At 38.0% G+C, this 17,135-nt stretch overlaps 1 protein-coding gene across 2 annotated transcripts in view; it reads right to left on the minus strand.

Moving 5' to 3' along the window:
* EGF (epidermal growth factor) overlaps window positions 1-17,135 on the minus strand; it is an 89,541-nt gene that overhangs the window by 60,751 nt on the left and 11,655 nt on the right. For both annotated transcript variants that reach the window (XM_019741968.2, XM_019741967.2), the window contains exons 2-5: window positions 9,622-9,821; window positions 7,385-7,566; window positions 6,748-6,975; window positions 5,780-5,982 (exon numbers count right to left, since the gene is read on the minus strand). In XM_019741968.2, the coding sequence (XP_019597527.2) occupies window positions 5,780-5,982; window positions 6,748-6,975; window positions 7,385-7,566; window positions 9,622-9,821 (813 nt within the window). The remainder of the gene's footprint in view (window positions 1-5,779; window positions 5,983-6,747; window positions 6,976-7,384; window positions 7,567-9,621; window positions 9,822-17,135) is intronic.

Genomic DNA, 17,135 nt, shown 5'->3' on the forward strand with positions numbered 1-17,135 from the left:
ACCCTATTGGTCATCTCTCCATGAAGACTAAAAGCCTCAAATCAGGACTCCTCCTAGAAAAAAGATGGTATAATTTGAGTGTCAAAATGATAACTGCAATAAATAAAAACATGGCAAATATTTTTTTAAATCCATGAGTTTATAAAGATGCTTTAAAAAAAAAATTACCTTTGGAGGCTGCACCAAACCTTATTCTGAAAACATAAATTGGGGAAAGAATCAAGCATTTAATTTACGTTTCCTATAAAAGATCCTTCTCAGGGAAATCACATAGCTGATGTGATAAAGTTCTTTAGTTAATAAATGCATAAACGATGATAGATTTGGAATGTCATCACTTTGAACCTCTAACCAAAAAATGGTTCTAGGCAATGATAAACAATAACTTCTAAAGCCATTAGGCGAAAGGCTGATGAGAAACTTCGTAATGGATGGACCAGGCTGGCAACACCATACTGCTGACAAATCTTGAACATCACGAAAGAACAAGAACCAGCCACTATATGCCTCCTGGTGTGGTCAGTGGGAAGCATACAATACTACCTGCAGTACCACCTATTAAGCATTCTTGCAAAAAATTTGAATCTGATCAGGCTTCTAGGCCTAAACTACCTATTTAAGGAAATACAGAATCATGTTAAATGACACCGTGGGGATATAATCTGCAAAATCCAGAATGTGGGCAATTCTACAAGACAGGTGATTTGGTTTCCTCAATAAACAAATGTCAAGAAAAAGCCCCAGATTAGGAGATAAACAGAGGTCACAGCCAGGCATGCAGAAACCAGCAGTGAGAGACAACAGCAAGAAAGATGACAGAAAAATGATAAAGAGCCATTCCAACTGTTGAAAGGGCATTTCAAGTGGGAGCCATTTGGTATCAGGACAAACCTGTATTAAAAATCCAGCTTTACCTCAAACCAGTCTGTCATGCGGGGACTCAGCTCCCACTCCCCACACAAGAACGCAGGATATTTATTCTTTTCTTTAGATTCCTCATATAAGTGAGATCATGCGGTATTTTACTTTCTCTATCTGACTTATTTCATTTAGAATAAATGAATGAACTAATCAGAAACAGTCTCAGAGACATAGAGGAAACACTGAGGGTTACTAGATGGGGGCAGGGGTGCGGATAAGGGGGAAGGTGAGGGGATTAGAAAGCACAATCAGTAACCACAGTATTGCCACAGGGATACAAAAGTCAATTTGGGGAATGTAATCAATAATGTTGTAAAGATTTTGTAGGGTATCTGGTGGACACTTGTCTCATTAGGGAGACCACCTCAGGGATGATGTAGATGCCTGATCACTGCACTGTTCACCTGAAGCTGAAGCTGAAGCTGAACAATAGTGAATGTCAGCTATAATTGTATATGTATATAATCCATATATACATATTTATATATTACCTATATCTATATCTACATCTATATCTCTATATATATGGTTACAAGAAGTGAAGTACAGCATTAGGAATAGAGACAGTGGAAATGTAATGGCTGTATGCAATGTCAGAGGGGTAGTAAATTGGGGGCAGAGGGTTATCACTGAGTGAGGGGTATAAATGATAAATGTTTAACTAGTACATTATTTTGTACACCTGAAACTAATAAAAATAAATTTAAAAAGAAAAAGAATGCAGGCTATGGTGAGGCCAAAAAGCAACACCAAAGGAGCCATAGATAGGGGAGTCATACCACTATAGTCTCACTGGCGGCTGGGTTGGAGACACAGGAAGCAGGAGGCACACGAACCGCAATCCACACTCTGCCACTTGCTAGCTCAGCCACTCACTCCTACCCCCCCCCCATTTCTTGCTAGCCCCCCATTTTCTTGCTAGCCCCCATTTTCTTGCTAGCGTAGCCACAGCAGTTATATTAGTGGCCAATAGCTCACTGGTTACAGCTGATGGCCATCTAATGACTGAGTCAGCACCTTTCCATATGAGGCCGAGAGCCTGGAAACTGCTCTCTGGGACTCTGTCCCCACACAGTCCCATGCTTGCCCCAGTGGCATGTATCTTTGTAAATGTGACCCTAGTCATTAAGAAAATATCAATAACTATCTATAGATAAGTTAAGAAGATATAGTAATCCATGCTTTGCTAAGATTTCTATTAAAAGTAACAGATTTTCATTGTTTGAATTGATAATTTTAAATTATATAAAACAGAAGAAACTGGAATTCTTGTGCACTGCTGGTGGGACTATAAACCGGCACAGCCACTGTGGGAAACAGTATGGGGATTCCTCAAAAAATGAAAAGCAGAGTTACCATATGATCCAGCAATTCACTTTAAGGTATATACTCAAAAGAATTGAAAGAAGGGTCTCAAATGGATGGACCAGGCCGGCAAAACCTGAACTGCAGATAAACCTTGAACATCACAAAAAGAACAAGAAACAGCCACGACGTGCCCTATTCAGAACAACATTATTCACAGTAGCTGAACATGGCAGCAACCCATGTATTCATTAACGGATAAATGAATTAGCCAAATGTGGTATATGCATAAAATGGGGGTATTATTTCAGCCTTGAAGAGGAAAGAAATTCTGACATATATAACAACATGGATGAACCTTGATGACATCGGGCTAAATGAAATAAGCCAGTTACAAAAGACAAATATGATTGTATTATATGGGATACTTAGAGTAGTCAAAATCATAGAGACAGAAAGTAGAATGGTGGTTGCCAGGGGCTGGGAGGAGTTATAGTTTAATGGGCATATCAGTTTTATAAGATGAAGACAGTTATGGAGATAGATGGTGGTGATGGTTGCATAACAATGTGAATGTACTTAATGCCACTGAACTGTGCCCTTAAAAAATGGCTAAGATGGTAAATTTTACGTTATATGTATTTTACCCAATAAACAAATTTAGAAAAGAAATCATGTGGAGAAGAAATGCTCATGTATCTAGGATGATCCTTTTCTAGAGGTTCCAAATAACCAAGGGTTTACAGTAGACACTCAGCAATAACATAATAAAAATGAATCAGTGTCCCACCTGGGCAGTTTTAGCTACACTAATCACTTCCATAAACAGGTACATTTCCAGGTGAAGGCAATTCTCTTCTGTGGACTCTCAAAATTAAGGAAATTCAGCAATACGTTTGTGCATGAAATGAATGCAAAGTATTTTGCACTATGTTGATGATGGATACCCTTCGTTTTCCAAAGGATATGCTTTTGAAACTCTTTTATGAGCTTAAAACTGAAATCTACCTTTAAAGGAATCCAGAGAAACAAAAATATTTGTGCCTTTAAAAAGATAATGTCTGTGAGCTATAAAATCCCCAGAAGTTGAGGTTGAAATAATGTCATTCGGATTGTGTACAGAAATGTTCCCACACTGGTTCTGATATTCAGATAATAATATGGTTGTCAAGGCAGGCAGCCAGGAGAGCACTATTGCCTCATCAACTTAATCATGCCAGCAAAACTGTGAGATCAATTCTGTCTGTTTTAAGACAGCCAGGGGAGAAGTTGTGTGTGTGTGTGTGTGTGTGTGTGTGTGAGAGAGAGAGAGAGAGAGAGAGAGAGAGAGAGAGAGAGAGAGAGAGATTTTCTTAGTTCCTGAAATGGAAAACAAAAAGTTAAAGAGAGAGAAATGCGATTTAACCCCCTGATCTGTGCAAACTGAAATATGTAACCACCAGAGGAAGGCCGCTGATAGACAATAATATGCTGAATTACAAGTCCCCCCCCAAAAAAAATAAGGCAAAATCTAAGATATGAAATGAGAAGTAATAGTGAGAGTGAGTTGGGAAGGCAGCATGCTGTCCCTCTGCCTGGGTTCAAATCCCAATCCCACCACAGCGTGACCTTGAACATGCAACTGTGACATCTCTGAACCTAAGCTTTTTAACCTATAAAATGGTACTAATCATCACACCTAATCCATACAGTTTTGCGAAGATTAAATGAGATAATATAGGTAAAGACCAGAGTGGATAATTCTGTACACACTCTACAATTATGGCTATTTGTATTACGTCTAGGGGCAATACAACCTGTGGTGCTTTTCTATTTTATTTTCTATGCAGCAGCCAATGTGACTAAAAAAGCACTCACACTGTTACCTCCTTGAGGAAATAAGAAGTAATAATGTCAGTTCCCCTAGATTCTAGCCTTCCTTCATGTGGGGAGCCATGGTTGCAGTTAACTTTAAAGCCTTAATGGCTCGGTTTATACTTAACCTATTTCCTCCCACTGAAGCAATTGTCTCTGCCTGCATCTGCAGAGTGCTTGCATGCTGCTCAGGAATGTGGTGGGAGTGGCCAGTTCCCAGAACAGAAGGCTGATGCCTATCAAGGCTATTGATAAGATAATTACATTTGGGAGTTTCAGTAAATTTTGTGTCTCCTGTGTTAAAGTTAAAGTTTTACTGTTAACTAGGTAATGCATTTTTGTACTTGTTAAACTGCACGTCCACAGAAGGTATAAATTCTGGGGACAAAATAAACTCAGCGTCTCCAGGAACACTGGGGTCCGCGATCGCCATCATCAAAGTGTGAGTGCCTTTTTTCATTCCCACTCCCCTTGTCAGGAACCGTTCGACTCGTGGCGGCTGGCCCGCTGCACTTCAGAAATCTCATGCCTGTCTTCCTGTGCAGTTTTCACGGCTCTCTTCAGGAGCTATGTCTGGGGCAGGTACAGACACATTTACACACTAATTGTGGCACAGACTCATAGTCCCTCTCATTTCCCATACTATTACCAAACCCCAGTGGCATCCAACAGAGAGGAAGAAGAGAAAAGAAACCATTCCGTCTTTGCTTCCAAACCTCAGGAGGCTACTTGGGGATAAAAATAAAGATATTGTAAAGCCTTCTTAAAATAAAGCAAATGTTAGTATAATATCATTTATATGGTATAAGCCATATTGAGGAGCCTACATTTTTAAAACAGTATATGCTAAAGAATTAAAACAGAGACGTCCACATTTAAAAATAGAAATTTTAGACTGTGGCTAGATTCAGTCAATCCATTCATTGTACTAATAATATCTAAAAGTCTTTCTTTATAAATAAATAAATAATCACTGAATACACAGTGGTTTAAGCAGATAAATAAATAAAAAACATGGTCCCTGCCCACAGGGCATTTATCATCAAGTGGGAGGAAAATAAAAAAGAAAGCAAAGTAATATGTAGTTACACCCTTCGATGACTTCAATGAAGGGTGTACCAAGAGAAAAATAGAAGAGGAGGCCTGCTTTGACTGGATGCCCAGAGAAGGCCTATCTGCGGACAAGACATTTAAGCTCAGAGCTGAAGAGAAGTCTAGGCAGAGAGAAGAGTGACTGCAAAAGCCTGGGCATGCCTGAGGAACTATAGAAAGACCTGCGTTAGATTCCAGCTAGGAGGAGGAGAGAGCATTCTAGATCAGGGGGGTCAAATATTGATAGGCCTGGTAAAACGTTGCATTCATCTGCATGCAAAGGAAGCTTTTGAAGGATTTTAAGCAGGAGAGCTGATGGATCAGATTAATTATTTAAAGGCAGAAGAGGAAAATAGAAAGACTAGTTGAGTGGCTACTACAATAGGCCAGGCAAGAAATGCTGGTTGTCTGGACTATGGTGGTGGCAGCAGAGAGAAGTGGACACTGGAGATGTATTTAGGAGGTTAAAATGGAAAAGACTTGGCAGTAGATGGGAAACTGGGGGTGAGGCGGTGGGAGAAATCAAGGATAAACCCCTAAATGGCTTCAGCTAGTGGATGGGTGGGGACTAATTTCCAGACCCTGTTCAAGGTCAAAGATAACTCACCAGATGCCCAAGCATCTCCCTCTGCTTTGGGCTGTACGAGTGGGTGCACTACTTTAATTCCACCAGGTGGTACAATTGATGGGTTGAGGTTAATTTTAACCATGTCCTTCCCAGTATATTTGTTAGCTATCCAAATTGTCTTCTTTCTCCATGTTGAATAGAAGATTCGGTCACCAAAAAGGGAAATTGCAAACAAATTGGGCCTAAAAAAATAACAGGAAAAAGACACAAAGAATGGTAGAACATTTCTTCCCAGGCTTATCAAAGTTTCACTTCATTTCAATTTACTGTCTGAATTTTAATCACCTACCTTTACATTCGTTTTTCATTTAGGTGTAGAAACAGGTATTAAGTTTAAAATTTAATTTATGTAGTAATAATCTGAATTAATAGGGTGCAATTCCTAGTTTCAGATTCATTGTCTCATTCTTTTGCTGGTCAGTACATAAGTGTGATGAAAATAAAATAGGGAAGAAAATAGGAACAGGATAAGAGTGGACTTCTGGTTTTGTCTGTTTCACATTTGACTAATTTCTGCCTCTTGCCACATAAGCTGGAGAGTAGGTTACTGGCAAAATAGCAAATCAAATGAAAGCTAGGTGTTTCAGAAGTATATGAAATAATAATTCCAAAAAGAATAACTGTAACCAACATGCGAAAACTTATTTATGCCAAGTACTCTGTTAATTATTTTTATTTGTGTTTCTTTACTTAACTTTGACAATAACCCCAAGAAATATGTACTATTATCATTATCCCCATATTAAAGAAAAATGAAGAGAAGTATTTGTACATGCCCAAAGTCACTTGTCTAATAAATGATAAATCTGGAACTTTGAACTCAAGTCTTTTGGACTCCCAAATCTGTGCTAAACCATTTTATCAGTTTAACTGGCAAATGTGAAATTAATTTATTACACAAACTTCAAATGACAATTGTTTTATTTTACACCAAAAGCAAAACTTACTGTGTAAGATGTTTGCTGAAATGGACAGAACCTCCATCATAATCACAGGAACAAATACGAGAATTGCTTCTTTCTCTGTTGTACTGAACCCAAAAGAGCCGTTTATCAAGAACATCCAATGACACAGCTGTTATTTTCTCTGATGTCTCTAACAGAATCTTCTCTTCCATACCACTGAGATGTGCTCTGTGAAGGCTGCCAGTCACGTCTGAAGACCAAAATATAAACCTGAGGGCAAACACATTACATAGACATGTAATGAATGTCAGGTCACTTAGATGGCCAACTCTCTCAGGGTTTCAGTGGTCCCCAGATGTCTGCGCAGGACAAGTTTGACTATTTTGAATGAAAATTTGATTCAACAAACATTTTTGCCCTATTATGAAATTTTCCATATGATTTCAAGTTAGAGGAGAATTATGCTTCTATAGCAGGAAACCATGTAGTTAGGAGTACTATTTGTGGAGGGAGCCTGCCGTGGTTCAAATTCAGGTAAGTGTCCTATTGGAAATGGTGTTTTTGTACAAGAGGGCCTGACTCTCAGTGAAAAGGTCCATTTGAGTCAAAATGTTGTGATTCTATGAATTTTCACCATATTTTGAAATACATCTCAGTGTCTGAAAACAGCAGAATTTACCTTTCTACTGGATCAACTGCTACATTTGCAGGATATTTTAAGGTGCTTAAGAGAACACGGGAATTGTTTCCTTTCATATCTGTTACTGTAATGATTCCTTCCTGTTGATTTGACCAAATAAGTTCTTCATTTATCCAATTTATTGCCATTCCTGAGACATTTTTCTCTATATTGCATACTCTCTGTAAAATCAAATTTCAAAATTGTTATTAATAGTTCCTCATTCACAATAAAATTGTTTTTATTTTTCTGTATAAAAGTCTATTTTTTAAGTCCTTTTCATTTTTGTGCATTCCCAATATTATTTTAATGATAAAATAATCACAGCTACAGTGTTAGTGTTTTCATGCAATAATGTCAACCCTCCCATGTGAATGTTTCTGGGCATAGTATTTATAACATAACTTCAAAATGAAAAGTTATCCTACATTTATTAGGCAATCAACCATAAAGTTTTAATAATTTCAACTATAGAAATAGTACAATTTCGATGCTAGCTTAAAGACAATTTATTCAATTCCACTTGGTAATGGAATTTTGCAGATTCTCATATGAACCCAGTTCCAAGCTTTGCCAAATTCTGGCAAGATTCCCTTGGAGTCTATGCACAGAGTTCTGAAGCTGATGAATTTCTCCTGAGGGCCCCCACTTTTCTTCTGGCCCTTCCTCCATGAGGCCCCATCCTTTCTACAATCTTCAATGCCCTGGCACTATGACTCTATGACCTGAAGAGCAGGGCTTCTCTTTATGCCTCTCGGGTACTGTTTCCTGACCTCTCTTTCAAAATAACCTGACAAAAACCTTGGTTATCTCCTAATTCCGGCACATGCCGGTTAACTGGTCCTCATGCGGGGTGAAGGGTGGGAGGTGGGGAGAAGCTTTGACTTGTACTGTTGCAGATTCCCATGATGTAAATATTCCCACCATCACTGATTTCCAGCTACTGACCTGATGTCATTGAACGTGATTGGACAGAGATGGAATATTCTCATGAGCCTATACTGTTCCTATATCTCAAACAGAGTATTCTTGCCAATCGAATTAACCAATTGCTAATATATTAGTATATAGCTCACTAGCTCACCAGGTAAATTGTTCACATTTGAATGGTTGTCCTTTATAAACAATGTTTCAACCCAAAGAAAGGAATAAAATGGTGGATTTTAGGCATCAGGGCAATCCTTTCCTAATGACTTAACATATATTCACAACTGTTTAATTTCTTTCCTATTTTGTGACAGGAAACCCTCCAAATTTTCAGACTTAAGATTTTGAAACTATTCTACAGAAGGCTGGAGAATAATGAGTAGCCATCCTTGTTAAAAGGGAGATTAGCAAGTATTAAAGATGTGATAAAAGAGATTAACACCTCTAAACTGAAGCTTTTAAGAATAATTGGAGGAGAAGGTTTGGTTAAAAAAAACACACGCACAGAAAAAAAACAGTGGGTACTTTGTGCTGGGAGTAATGCTTAAGGTTTCTCTAGTTACGTGCTCTCTGTAATCTGTCTCCTAGGAATAGAGAACATTCCTCCTGGGACTCATTTAAGGGTTCCACCAGTTCAAAAGAAAGACTAAAGATCTTTTGTATGTACTTGAAGCAAAATATTTTATATCTGTCATGTACTTATTTTCTTTTAGAGTGCAAACACCTTGAGAATAAAAAGAAAAAAGTTTGTCTCCCTAAAAACACCTATGAGAGAGATTATAGACAGATGAAGCAGGGTTTCTCAACCTCAGCACCACTGACGTTTGGGGCCGGATAACTTTGTTGTGGGGAGTGTCCTGGGCACCCTAGGAGTTTAGCAGCATCCCTGGCCTCTACCACTAGGTGCCAGTAGCACATCCTCCCTCCTCCCCAATACAGTTGTGACATACAGAAATGTTTCCAGACATAGCCAAAGATCCCCCAACGGGCAAAACTGTCCCCAGCTGAGAACCACTGGAGTATTTTGTCTTGACCATAAAATGGTGATCTGACTTAATAAACTTACATATTTTCAAAATTACATTGACATCTTCACTTCCTACTTTTGGGAACTTCTGAATATCAGTGCCACTTTCATGGGCTTGCTCAATAACATGCCAAAAACGCAGATTAAATAAATATCTACAAATGCCAGACGCATATTTGAATTGTAATGTAATTTTCATTTATCTATATGTTACAAATTAACTACATCATGCTTGTCAGCCTATACAGAAGTCCCTCAAATACCTTGGAAAATGGTACTATACCTCTTGCCTTGTCCCATTCAGAAAAACGCTTTGCAAAAGTTGTCTTTCTAGATCTACCCAATAGATTCTTCCCGTATTGTAATGAAAATCCACGATCACTGATACGCCAGCATCTGTCACCAATTTCTCATGATTAGTTCCTTCCAGGTCAATCCTAAAGATGCTATTTCTGTGAGAGAAAATTAAGAAGGGTGCAGGACCTGAAAGGGAAGAAAGAAACCAAACTTGTGTATTTTCAATGATATTTAGCTAATTTAGACAAAATACAACCAATGCAAGTAGAATTCATTTTTTAATTCCTGGTTTTATATTTTAAATGAAGACTTTTATGTAGAGCATAAAGAGTTCCTGCAGATGTTCACAATTAGTTTTGTAAATTATCTTCTGCACAAATTGATTGTAAGAAACGTACATTGCCAAATTATAAAAAAAAAAGAACTATTCGAAGAGAAAAGCACTTTCTTCTCTTTTCTATACAATGTCATTTTATGTTCAAAAAAGAAAACAAAACACCTACTGTATTCTATTGTGGAAAGGGTCTGTATGAATGTAAATTTTAATTATATAAGTTGGAAATAATATTACAGATATTGTCATTTTCAAAATGGACCCCTTCTCCTCTAGTCTTACTTATTAACAGAGACATCAGGGTAATGACATGGAAGAAGATGGTGAAAATTAGAGGTCTTAAGGGGAAGCAGGAAAAATTGAAATGTCATCCTGTGAAAGCTCTGAAATATCTCATCCCTGTTAGCACTGCCACATAAAATACAGGAGGCTCAGTTGAATTTTAATTGCATATATATTGTGTGAGACATATTTACCACTAAAAATGTATTCACTATTTACCTGAAATTCAAATTTACCTAGGTGCTCTACCTTTTTCTTTGCTAAATCTGAGTGGTGGACCTCACCGGGTATCTTCATTCCTGCAGGGCCTTGCCATGTACCCTAAACCTATACCTGGGGTTCCAGGTGATGGGCACCTACCCATTTTTACTCCCAAGCACTTAACACCTGTTTGAGAACCTGATACCTCTCTTCGGAAACCTCAGCATAAATTACTGGCTGACTCCACACAGTGCTTGCCTTTGATGCTCCAAGATGCCGCCAAGGGATCGCTCCATCCCCTGCAGCCAGTTAGTTTCTATGCTCTCTTCTGTCTCAGGGTGAGGAGGTTCCAGCCACCCTGCCTTTCGATAACTATGGAGCCGCTGGGATGAGTGGGGGATTGGAGACAATTCTAACATATTCTCGCTTCCTTGCTGGGCTTACTCTGTTCTGTTTTCATATTAGACTTGCGTACCCTTTGTAACGTATGTGTTTATTGCTGTAAGGATTAAACAAGATGATAGATTAACAACTCTTTACTCAGGAATTATGTTCCACAGTTAGAAAACATGAACTCCACTTCAGAGGCTATTTCAAAATAGAGACAGAAGAGGAAGGAAGAAGTGTAAGATCATGATCATTTGAAATAGGTGCCAGCAAAAATGTCTAAGAGAATTAGCTCAAATCACTCTTTCTGTATCTTTTCCGCAACGTAAGACCCCCCTGCACAGATGTGCAGTAGAGCCCACTGTCACTCCACTTGTAGAATAGGAGGAATCATAGAAGAAATGAAAAGGGCGCTAGACTGAAAGCCAGCAGGCCTGGTTTCCAGTCCTGACTCCACCAGCTTCCCTGGACATCTTACAGGACCTCTGTGCCTATGAGGATTATTGGGGAAATAAATGAAGTAATATATGTCAAAGAATTTCGTTATTGTAGAGCACTATACAAGTGTAATTCATCATTGCTTATTCCCACAGACAAGGTCTCACTACGGTAGGTTTGTGTCACGGTTCAGATTTGAACCCAGGGACTAGACTATTGGCATAGCTCATCTCTCCTATGGCAGTTTATCATGGAGGAAAGGAGAGCACAGGAAAAGGCACCCTGAACCAATAGCTACTAATTTGTGGGTCACAGATGGCTGTGGAGTCCTCTCTTTGAAATGTGAATTGTGCATTTTCTATAAATTAAATAAATGTTCCCAACACATATTATTAATTTCTTAATGCATTGATACATTGCTGAGATCAAAAAATCATTTTCTTCATTTAAAAGTATAGCTAAAATGGGAGGTTTCCAGATTTGAAAAGAGGAGCAAGGAAAGGGACTCTAAACATTTTAGACAGAACATAGCATAATGCTTTGTAAATGACAGGCACTCAAATTTTTTAAATAAATTAATTAATCAATGAAGAATTAATTGTGTATTATTTATTTGGACTTTTACCAATAGGCAGAAAGTCAAATTCATAAAAGCAGAGTCTATCCTTTGGTCGTTATTTTACTAACAGCAACAATAATAATAACAACAGACTTTCACATCCTGATCTCATTTATCCTTCATAAAACACTGCGAGCTTGATAGGCCAGATTTGACAGTCAATAAATCAAAGAGAAAAGAGAAATCTGAAGAATACTGAGATCTAGAAAACAAAAACCATAGCATTAACTTCAGTAACTTTGCAAAAAACAAATATAGCTATTTATAAACTACTAAGTATGAATTAACAAATTTTATCCTCAGATTTTCACTATTCACTGGTGAATCATAAAGCAGCCAGGCTTTATCATAACCACTTAGAACTAGAAGACACCAGACATGACCTAATCCAGTGTTTCCCAAAATTATTTGTTCGAAAGAGTCCCACAGGGTACTGTGTGTGTGTGTGTGTGTGTGTGTGTGTGTGTGTGTGTGTCTTTTGTAGATCCCTTCCTTTGAGATTCCAATTCAGTGTGGCTGAAGGCTGAATAGAAACACTCCAGGTGATCCCTACATCTTGGTGAATTTGGAAATCATAGATCTAGCTCAGATGAAATTCAATGATGTTTCCCAAAGTCCCACCATTAGTTGGTGATAGAGTTGGAATTAGAACCCAGATACCACCCTCTCAATCCAATACTCTTTCCTGCCTTGGTCTGGGTTGTCATATGTCAAGATGTTACAATCTTCATTTTATTTATATAACAGATTTTAATTCCACTTCCCTCAAAAATACTGTTCATTTTTCCTATACTGTATCATTTTCTGTAAACAAGGGCCTGGGCTGAGTATTTGTAGACATGAAATGTAATATGATCTAAAAGAAAATGAAAGAATGAGAAATAGGCATGGTGGAATAGTCACTATCGTGGACTACTACTGGAGATGATAAATAAGTTAGTGTTTTTCATCTGTCAAGTGATCTGTCAAAGACTATAAACATTGGTGAATGGTACAGCGTGGGGATCTAAATGTCAGCAGGGTGTGCATGTTTGAACAGCTAAACTCTCCCACGTCAAAACCTACAGCGTTTATTTTGGGTACAGTTCAGTAAGAGGGAAGTACATAGAAAATCAAACATTTCTAAGGAATACAACCCCAAAGACAGCAAATGGGTCACAAGATACAAAATGGAACCTCTGACTTCTCAACCTGGGGATCAGGAAGGGATCTTCAGGAATTAGAAAGGAGTCCAGCATATTTGGAGCACAGTGAAGATTTTTATTAGTGACTACCAAGAACCAGGGCCTGAATGGTTCAGAGTTCAGTTAAAAAAGCAGGTTGCGATTGGAGTGAGTGGCAGACAAAGAATATTTCACAACGGTCACCTCTTCATCTGCTCTGAGTCTATAGGAGTGGCCCCACACAGGTAAGTGAGAAAAGAAACGGACTAGCTTCTGCGGGCCTTGAGGCAAAGGCTCATGGGACCTAGTTAATACATAAACGATACTAGCAACCCGATTAACAAGAAATCCTAGTGTCTCTCAGTCCAACATTGCCACCTGCCCTCACCAGCACAAGTTTTCTGCTCTAAATCTGGAGACATACTGAAGGCTCTCAGGTCCATCAGTTTAAATCTACATTCTTTTTTCATGGGGTCATTGACATCTGAAGGTCCAGAGCTCGCTTTTCACTGTCTTTGTCCTGAGGTCCTCAAGAGAGTTACTGAGATCAGCAGGTTCTACACAATAGTTGTTTTTAAGAGGACTTCTCAGATGCTTTAATGTGCTATTACACATTTTGATTCACCAAGAAGGTGGGTGGTGAATATCATCAGAAGAGTAATAGCCAATATCTTTTGTGTTACCTACCTCTGAGTTCACACATTGAAGGTATTATTTCATTTAATTGGGAAACAGTATAGGAAGTAGGGGCTCTCAGCACCTTCATGTTACAGAAAAAGAACTTGAAGTTTAGGTCAGTTAACTTGCCACAGTCACAAGGCCAATAAATAACAAAGTGGGGATTGAAAGCCATGTCTCTCTGATCACAGGTTCTAACCTTTAAACACCATTCTGCTTGTCCCAAACTGAATTCACTAGGAGCTCTTACTGTTTAGTGTCTTGTAGTTTAACTGTGTCAAGGAACTGACTTCAGGAAGTCCTGTTCTAGGGAAGTTCACCATAAGGCCAGATTCTTTGCACCCATGTTCCAGGAACTGATTAGAAGTGGGTCCCTTTAAGTGGATTCCTATAATTACATCACCTGGATAATTTCATATCTAATTCTATGAGATATTGCATCCCATATATAATGTATTCCTTGCATTCCTTCACTTGTGGCCCCTTTCTTTATCTCCAAAACCAGCAGTGGGTCATCTTCAGATCTCTCTCTGCCTCCATCACCTTCTTCCTCCTTTGATATTCTTGCCTCTCTCTTATAAGGATATTTAGGATCCATCTAGATAATCCAGCATAATCATCCCATCTCAGATCACATCTGAGAAGTCGCTTTTGCCATATAAGGTAACACTGACAGGACCCAGAAATTAAGATGTAAACATATTTAGGGGCCATATTCAGCTTACAGCAGTTAATGATGCTGAACATCTTTTCATGGATTTGTGTACCATCCTTATATCCTCGTTCGTGAAGTTGGTGGGTTGTTTTCTTATTGTTGCATTTGAAAGGCTTTTAAAATATATGGGTATTTTGGATACAAGTAGTTTGTCAGATATATAATTTGCAAATGTTTTCTTCCAGCATGCAGTATATCTTTTCATCCTCTTGGCTTCGCCTTTGGCAGAGCAGAAGTTTTAGTTTTGATGAAGCACAATTTATCCATTTTTTTGGTATATAATGCTTTTGGGGTCATTCCTAAGAACTTTTTACTAAACCCCAGGACACAAAGATTTCTCCTATGTTTCTTCTAAAAGTTTTATACTTTTATAGATTAAACTTGGATCTATGATTTTGAATTAATCATTGTATAAGGTGTGCGGTTTAGGTTAAGGTTCACTATTTTGCTCATGGATATCTAATTGATCCAACATCATTTGTTGAAAAGACTATCCTTTCTCCATTGAATTGCTTTTGCACCTTCGTCAAAGATCAAATGACCATATTTGTGTAAGTCCATTTCTGCACTTTTTAGTCTATTCCATTAATTTCTGTTTCTATCTCTTGGCTAATACCACAATTCAGTATAACTTTTAAAACAACTCATAATAATGCAGTTTTGCAGAACAGTGAACCATTTTTTCAGGGTTCCTATGCTGTAGGTAATTTTTCATTTTATGTAAACATGTTTAAATGTCCTTCAGCTTGTCAACATAAATTATGCTCAATTTTAGTTAAAGATTACTACTACCAGACTAAAATACATTTGCCAGCATTAAAGCATTAGAAAAGTTTTTCCAGATGTTACATACAAACACACACACACACACACACACACACACACACACACACACGCAGAGACTCAGAAATCTGTCTTCTGAGTTTTGCCACTGTATTTTCTACTCTCTGCTGATTGTGTCCAGCTGAGCATGTCCCATAACCCCAAAAGTCCCTCTGCATGTTAAAAATTGAGATTATGCAATAACTTCTGATGAGTTTGCATTTATTGAAAAGATTGCTTTTGACATAGGAATTGAAATATCTGGTTGAAAGTTTAATATGTTTTGATATTTAGTCTTTGATCACTGTGATAAACAAAAAGATATTTCACAATTATATCTGCATCAAATGACAGAAAGGCTTCACTGACTATATGTACAAAATCACAAAATATACTTTTAATTACATCCATCAATTATTCACAAATTTTGTTGAATTAGACTAGCAAATTTCTATCTTCCTAGATTTTAGTTAGTAAATGCAAACTAACCAGAAGGTATTATATTTTCTATTTTTAACAAATAGATTAAAACGGGCAAAAATTCTTTATTTAGAAGTTTTTAAAAAATAGTTTGGAAAATTTCATTTACTGGGTTGTTGCCTTTTAACTGTAGACATGAGAGTTTTTAATAGGCAACATATTGACATCGTTCAACAACCTAATCACCTAACAATTGCCAACATCTGTTTTCAAACTTCTCTCTTCACACCCAAATTTCTTACAATCAGTGGTTACTTTCTCACTCATTGTTAGAATGTCACCTTTCACTTGGAGAAAGTTTTGTTGCTTTAATAATTTTTTTCAGTAGCATACTAGTGATACCTGTTTGTTATCACAGAAAAGGTAAAAAACTTGAAACATTTCTCCTTTTTAAAAAAGAAAAAGATGTAACATTTCCCTGCTCTCTTAAGTGCTTTGATTCAAGATACTCTATTGGAAGCATGTGGGACATGTATTTCCATGGTTACTCCCCACTCAATATAAAGTATTATAAAGAATCTAGTCTATTCTTGTTTTTATGAGTGATGACATCCATGACGTCCCATTGCACTTTGTGCGATTCCAGTTTCAACTTCCTTGCTGCACACACAGCTTCCCTGTGAGACCGGTGAACTGCACGGAGGGCCCCTGTAATCTCACTCAAGACCCCTTTTTGTTGATGTTCCAGTAAATGCAATGGCTCCATCACCACTGGGTACACTTATACTATTTTTTCTTCATAATACCTTTGTTAATGTGTATAGAAGTCAGGGGCTGCCAAGAAAATTTCTTCTCTGATGCATTTTTCTTCTATTGGCTAATGAAGAAGTATCACAGTTCTTTGCCCATTTCATTGTTAAAATAGAGAGGCAAGTACAAGAGTAAAACAGATCTCTGGCCCTGGACACAGAACGCCCATGTTGACTCTTTACTGGTTTCACTACTTATTAGCTGTGTGACTCGAGGGGTTCAGAACAAGTCAACACAAAATGTGCCTCCGTGGCATGCAGACTATTTTTGAGCTAAAGGCAACTGAAACCCTGCAGGCTCAAGAGAAACTCTGCCTCCCCTTAACTACCTAGAAGAATTTGAATTAGGGGCCTTCCCCACAATAAGAGATTATCAGAGATAACCTTTTTGACCCATCTATATGGCAGGGAAAACTACTAATTACTGAGCATCTGCTCTTCTTATCATCCCGCAATGACCCTCTGAAGCCCCAAGAAGCCTTACCTCACCCTTACTCAGAATGTCATATCCACCTCATTTTAACTTTCTGCGTCAGAATTGCTCATGTATGCAGGGTCTCTGACTCATGTGAGTAGGATTTCTGTGAGCACACAATTAGATTTTCTCTTATCTCATGTCAACTTAATTATTC

This window comes from Rhinolophus sinicus, linkage group LG02, assembly GCF_036562045.2.
Source record: "Rhinolophus sinicus isolate RSC01 linkage group LG02, ASM3656204v1, whole genome shotgun sequence".
NCBI lineage: Eukaryota > Metazoa > Chordata > Mammalia > Chiroptera > Rhinolophidae > Rhinolophus > Rhinolophus sinicus.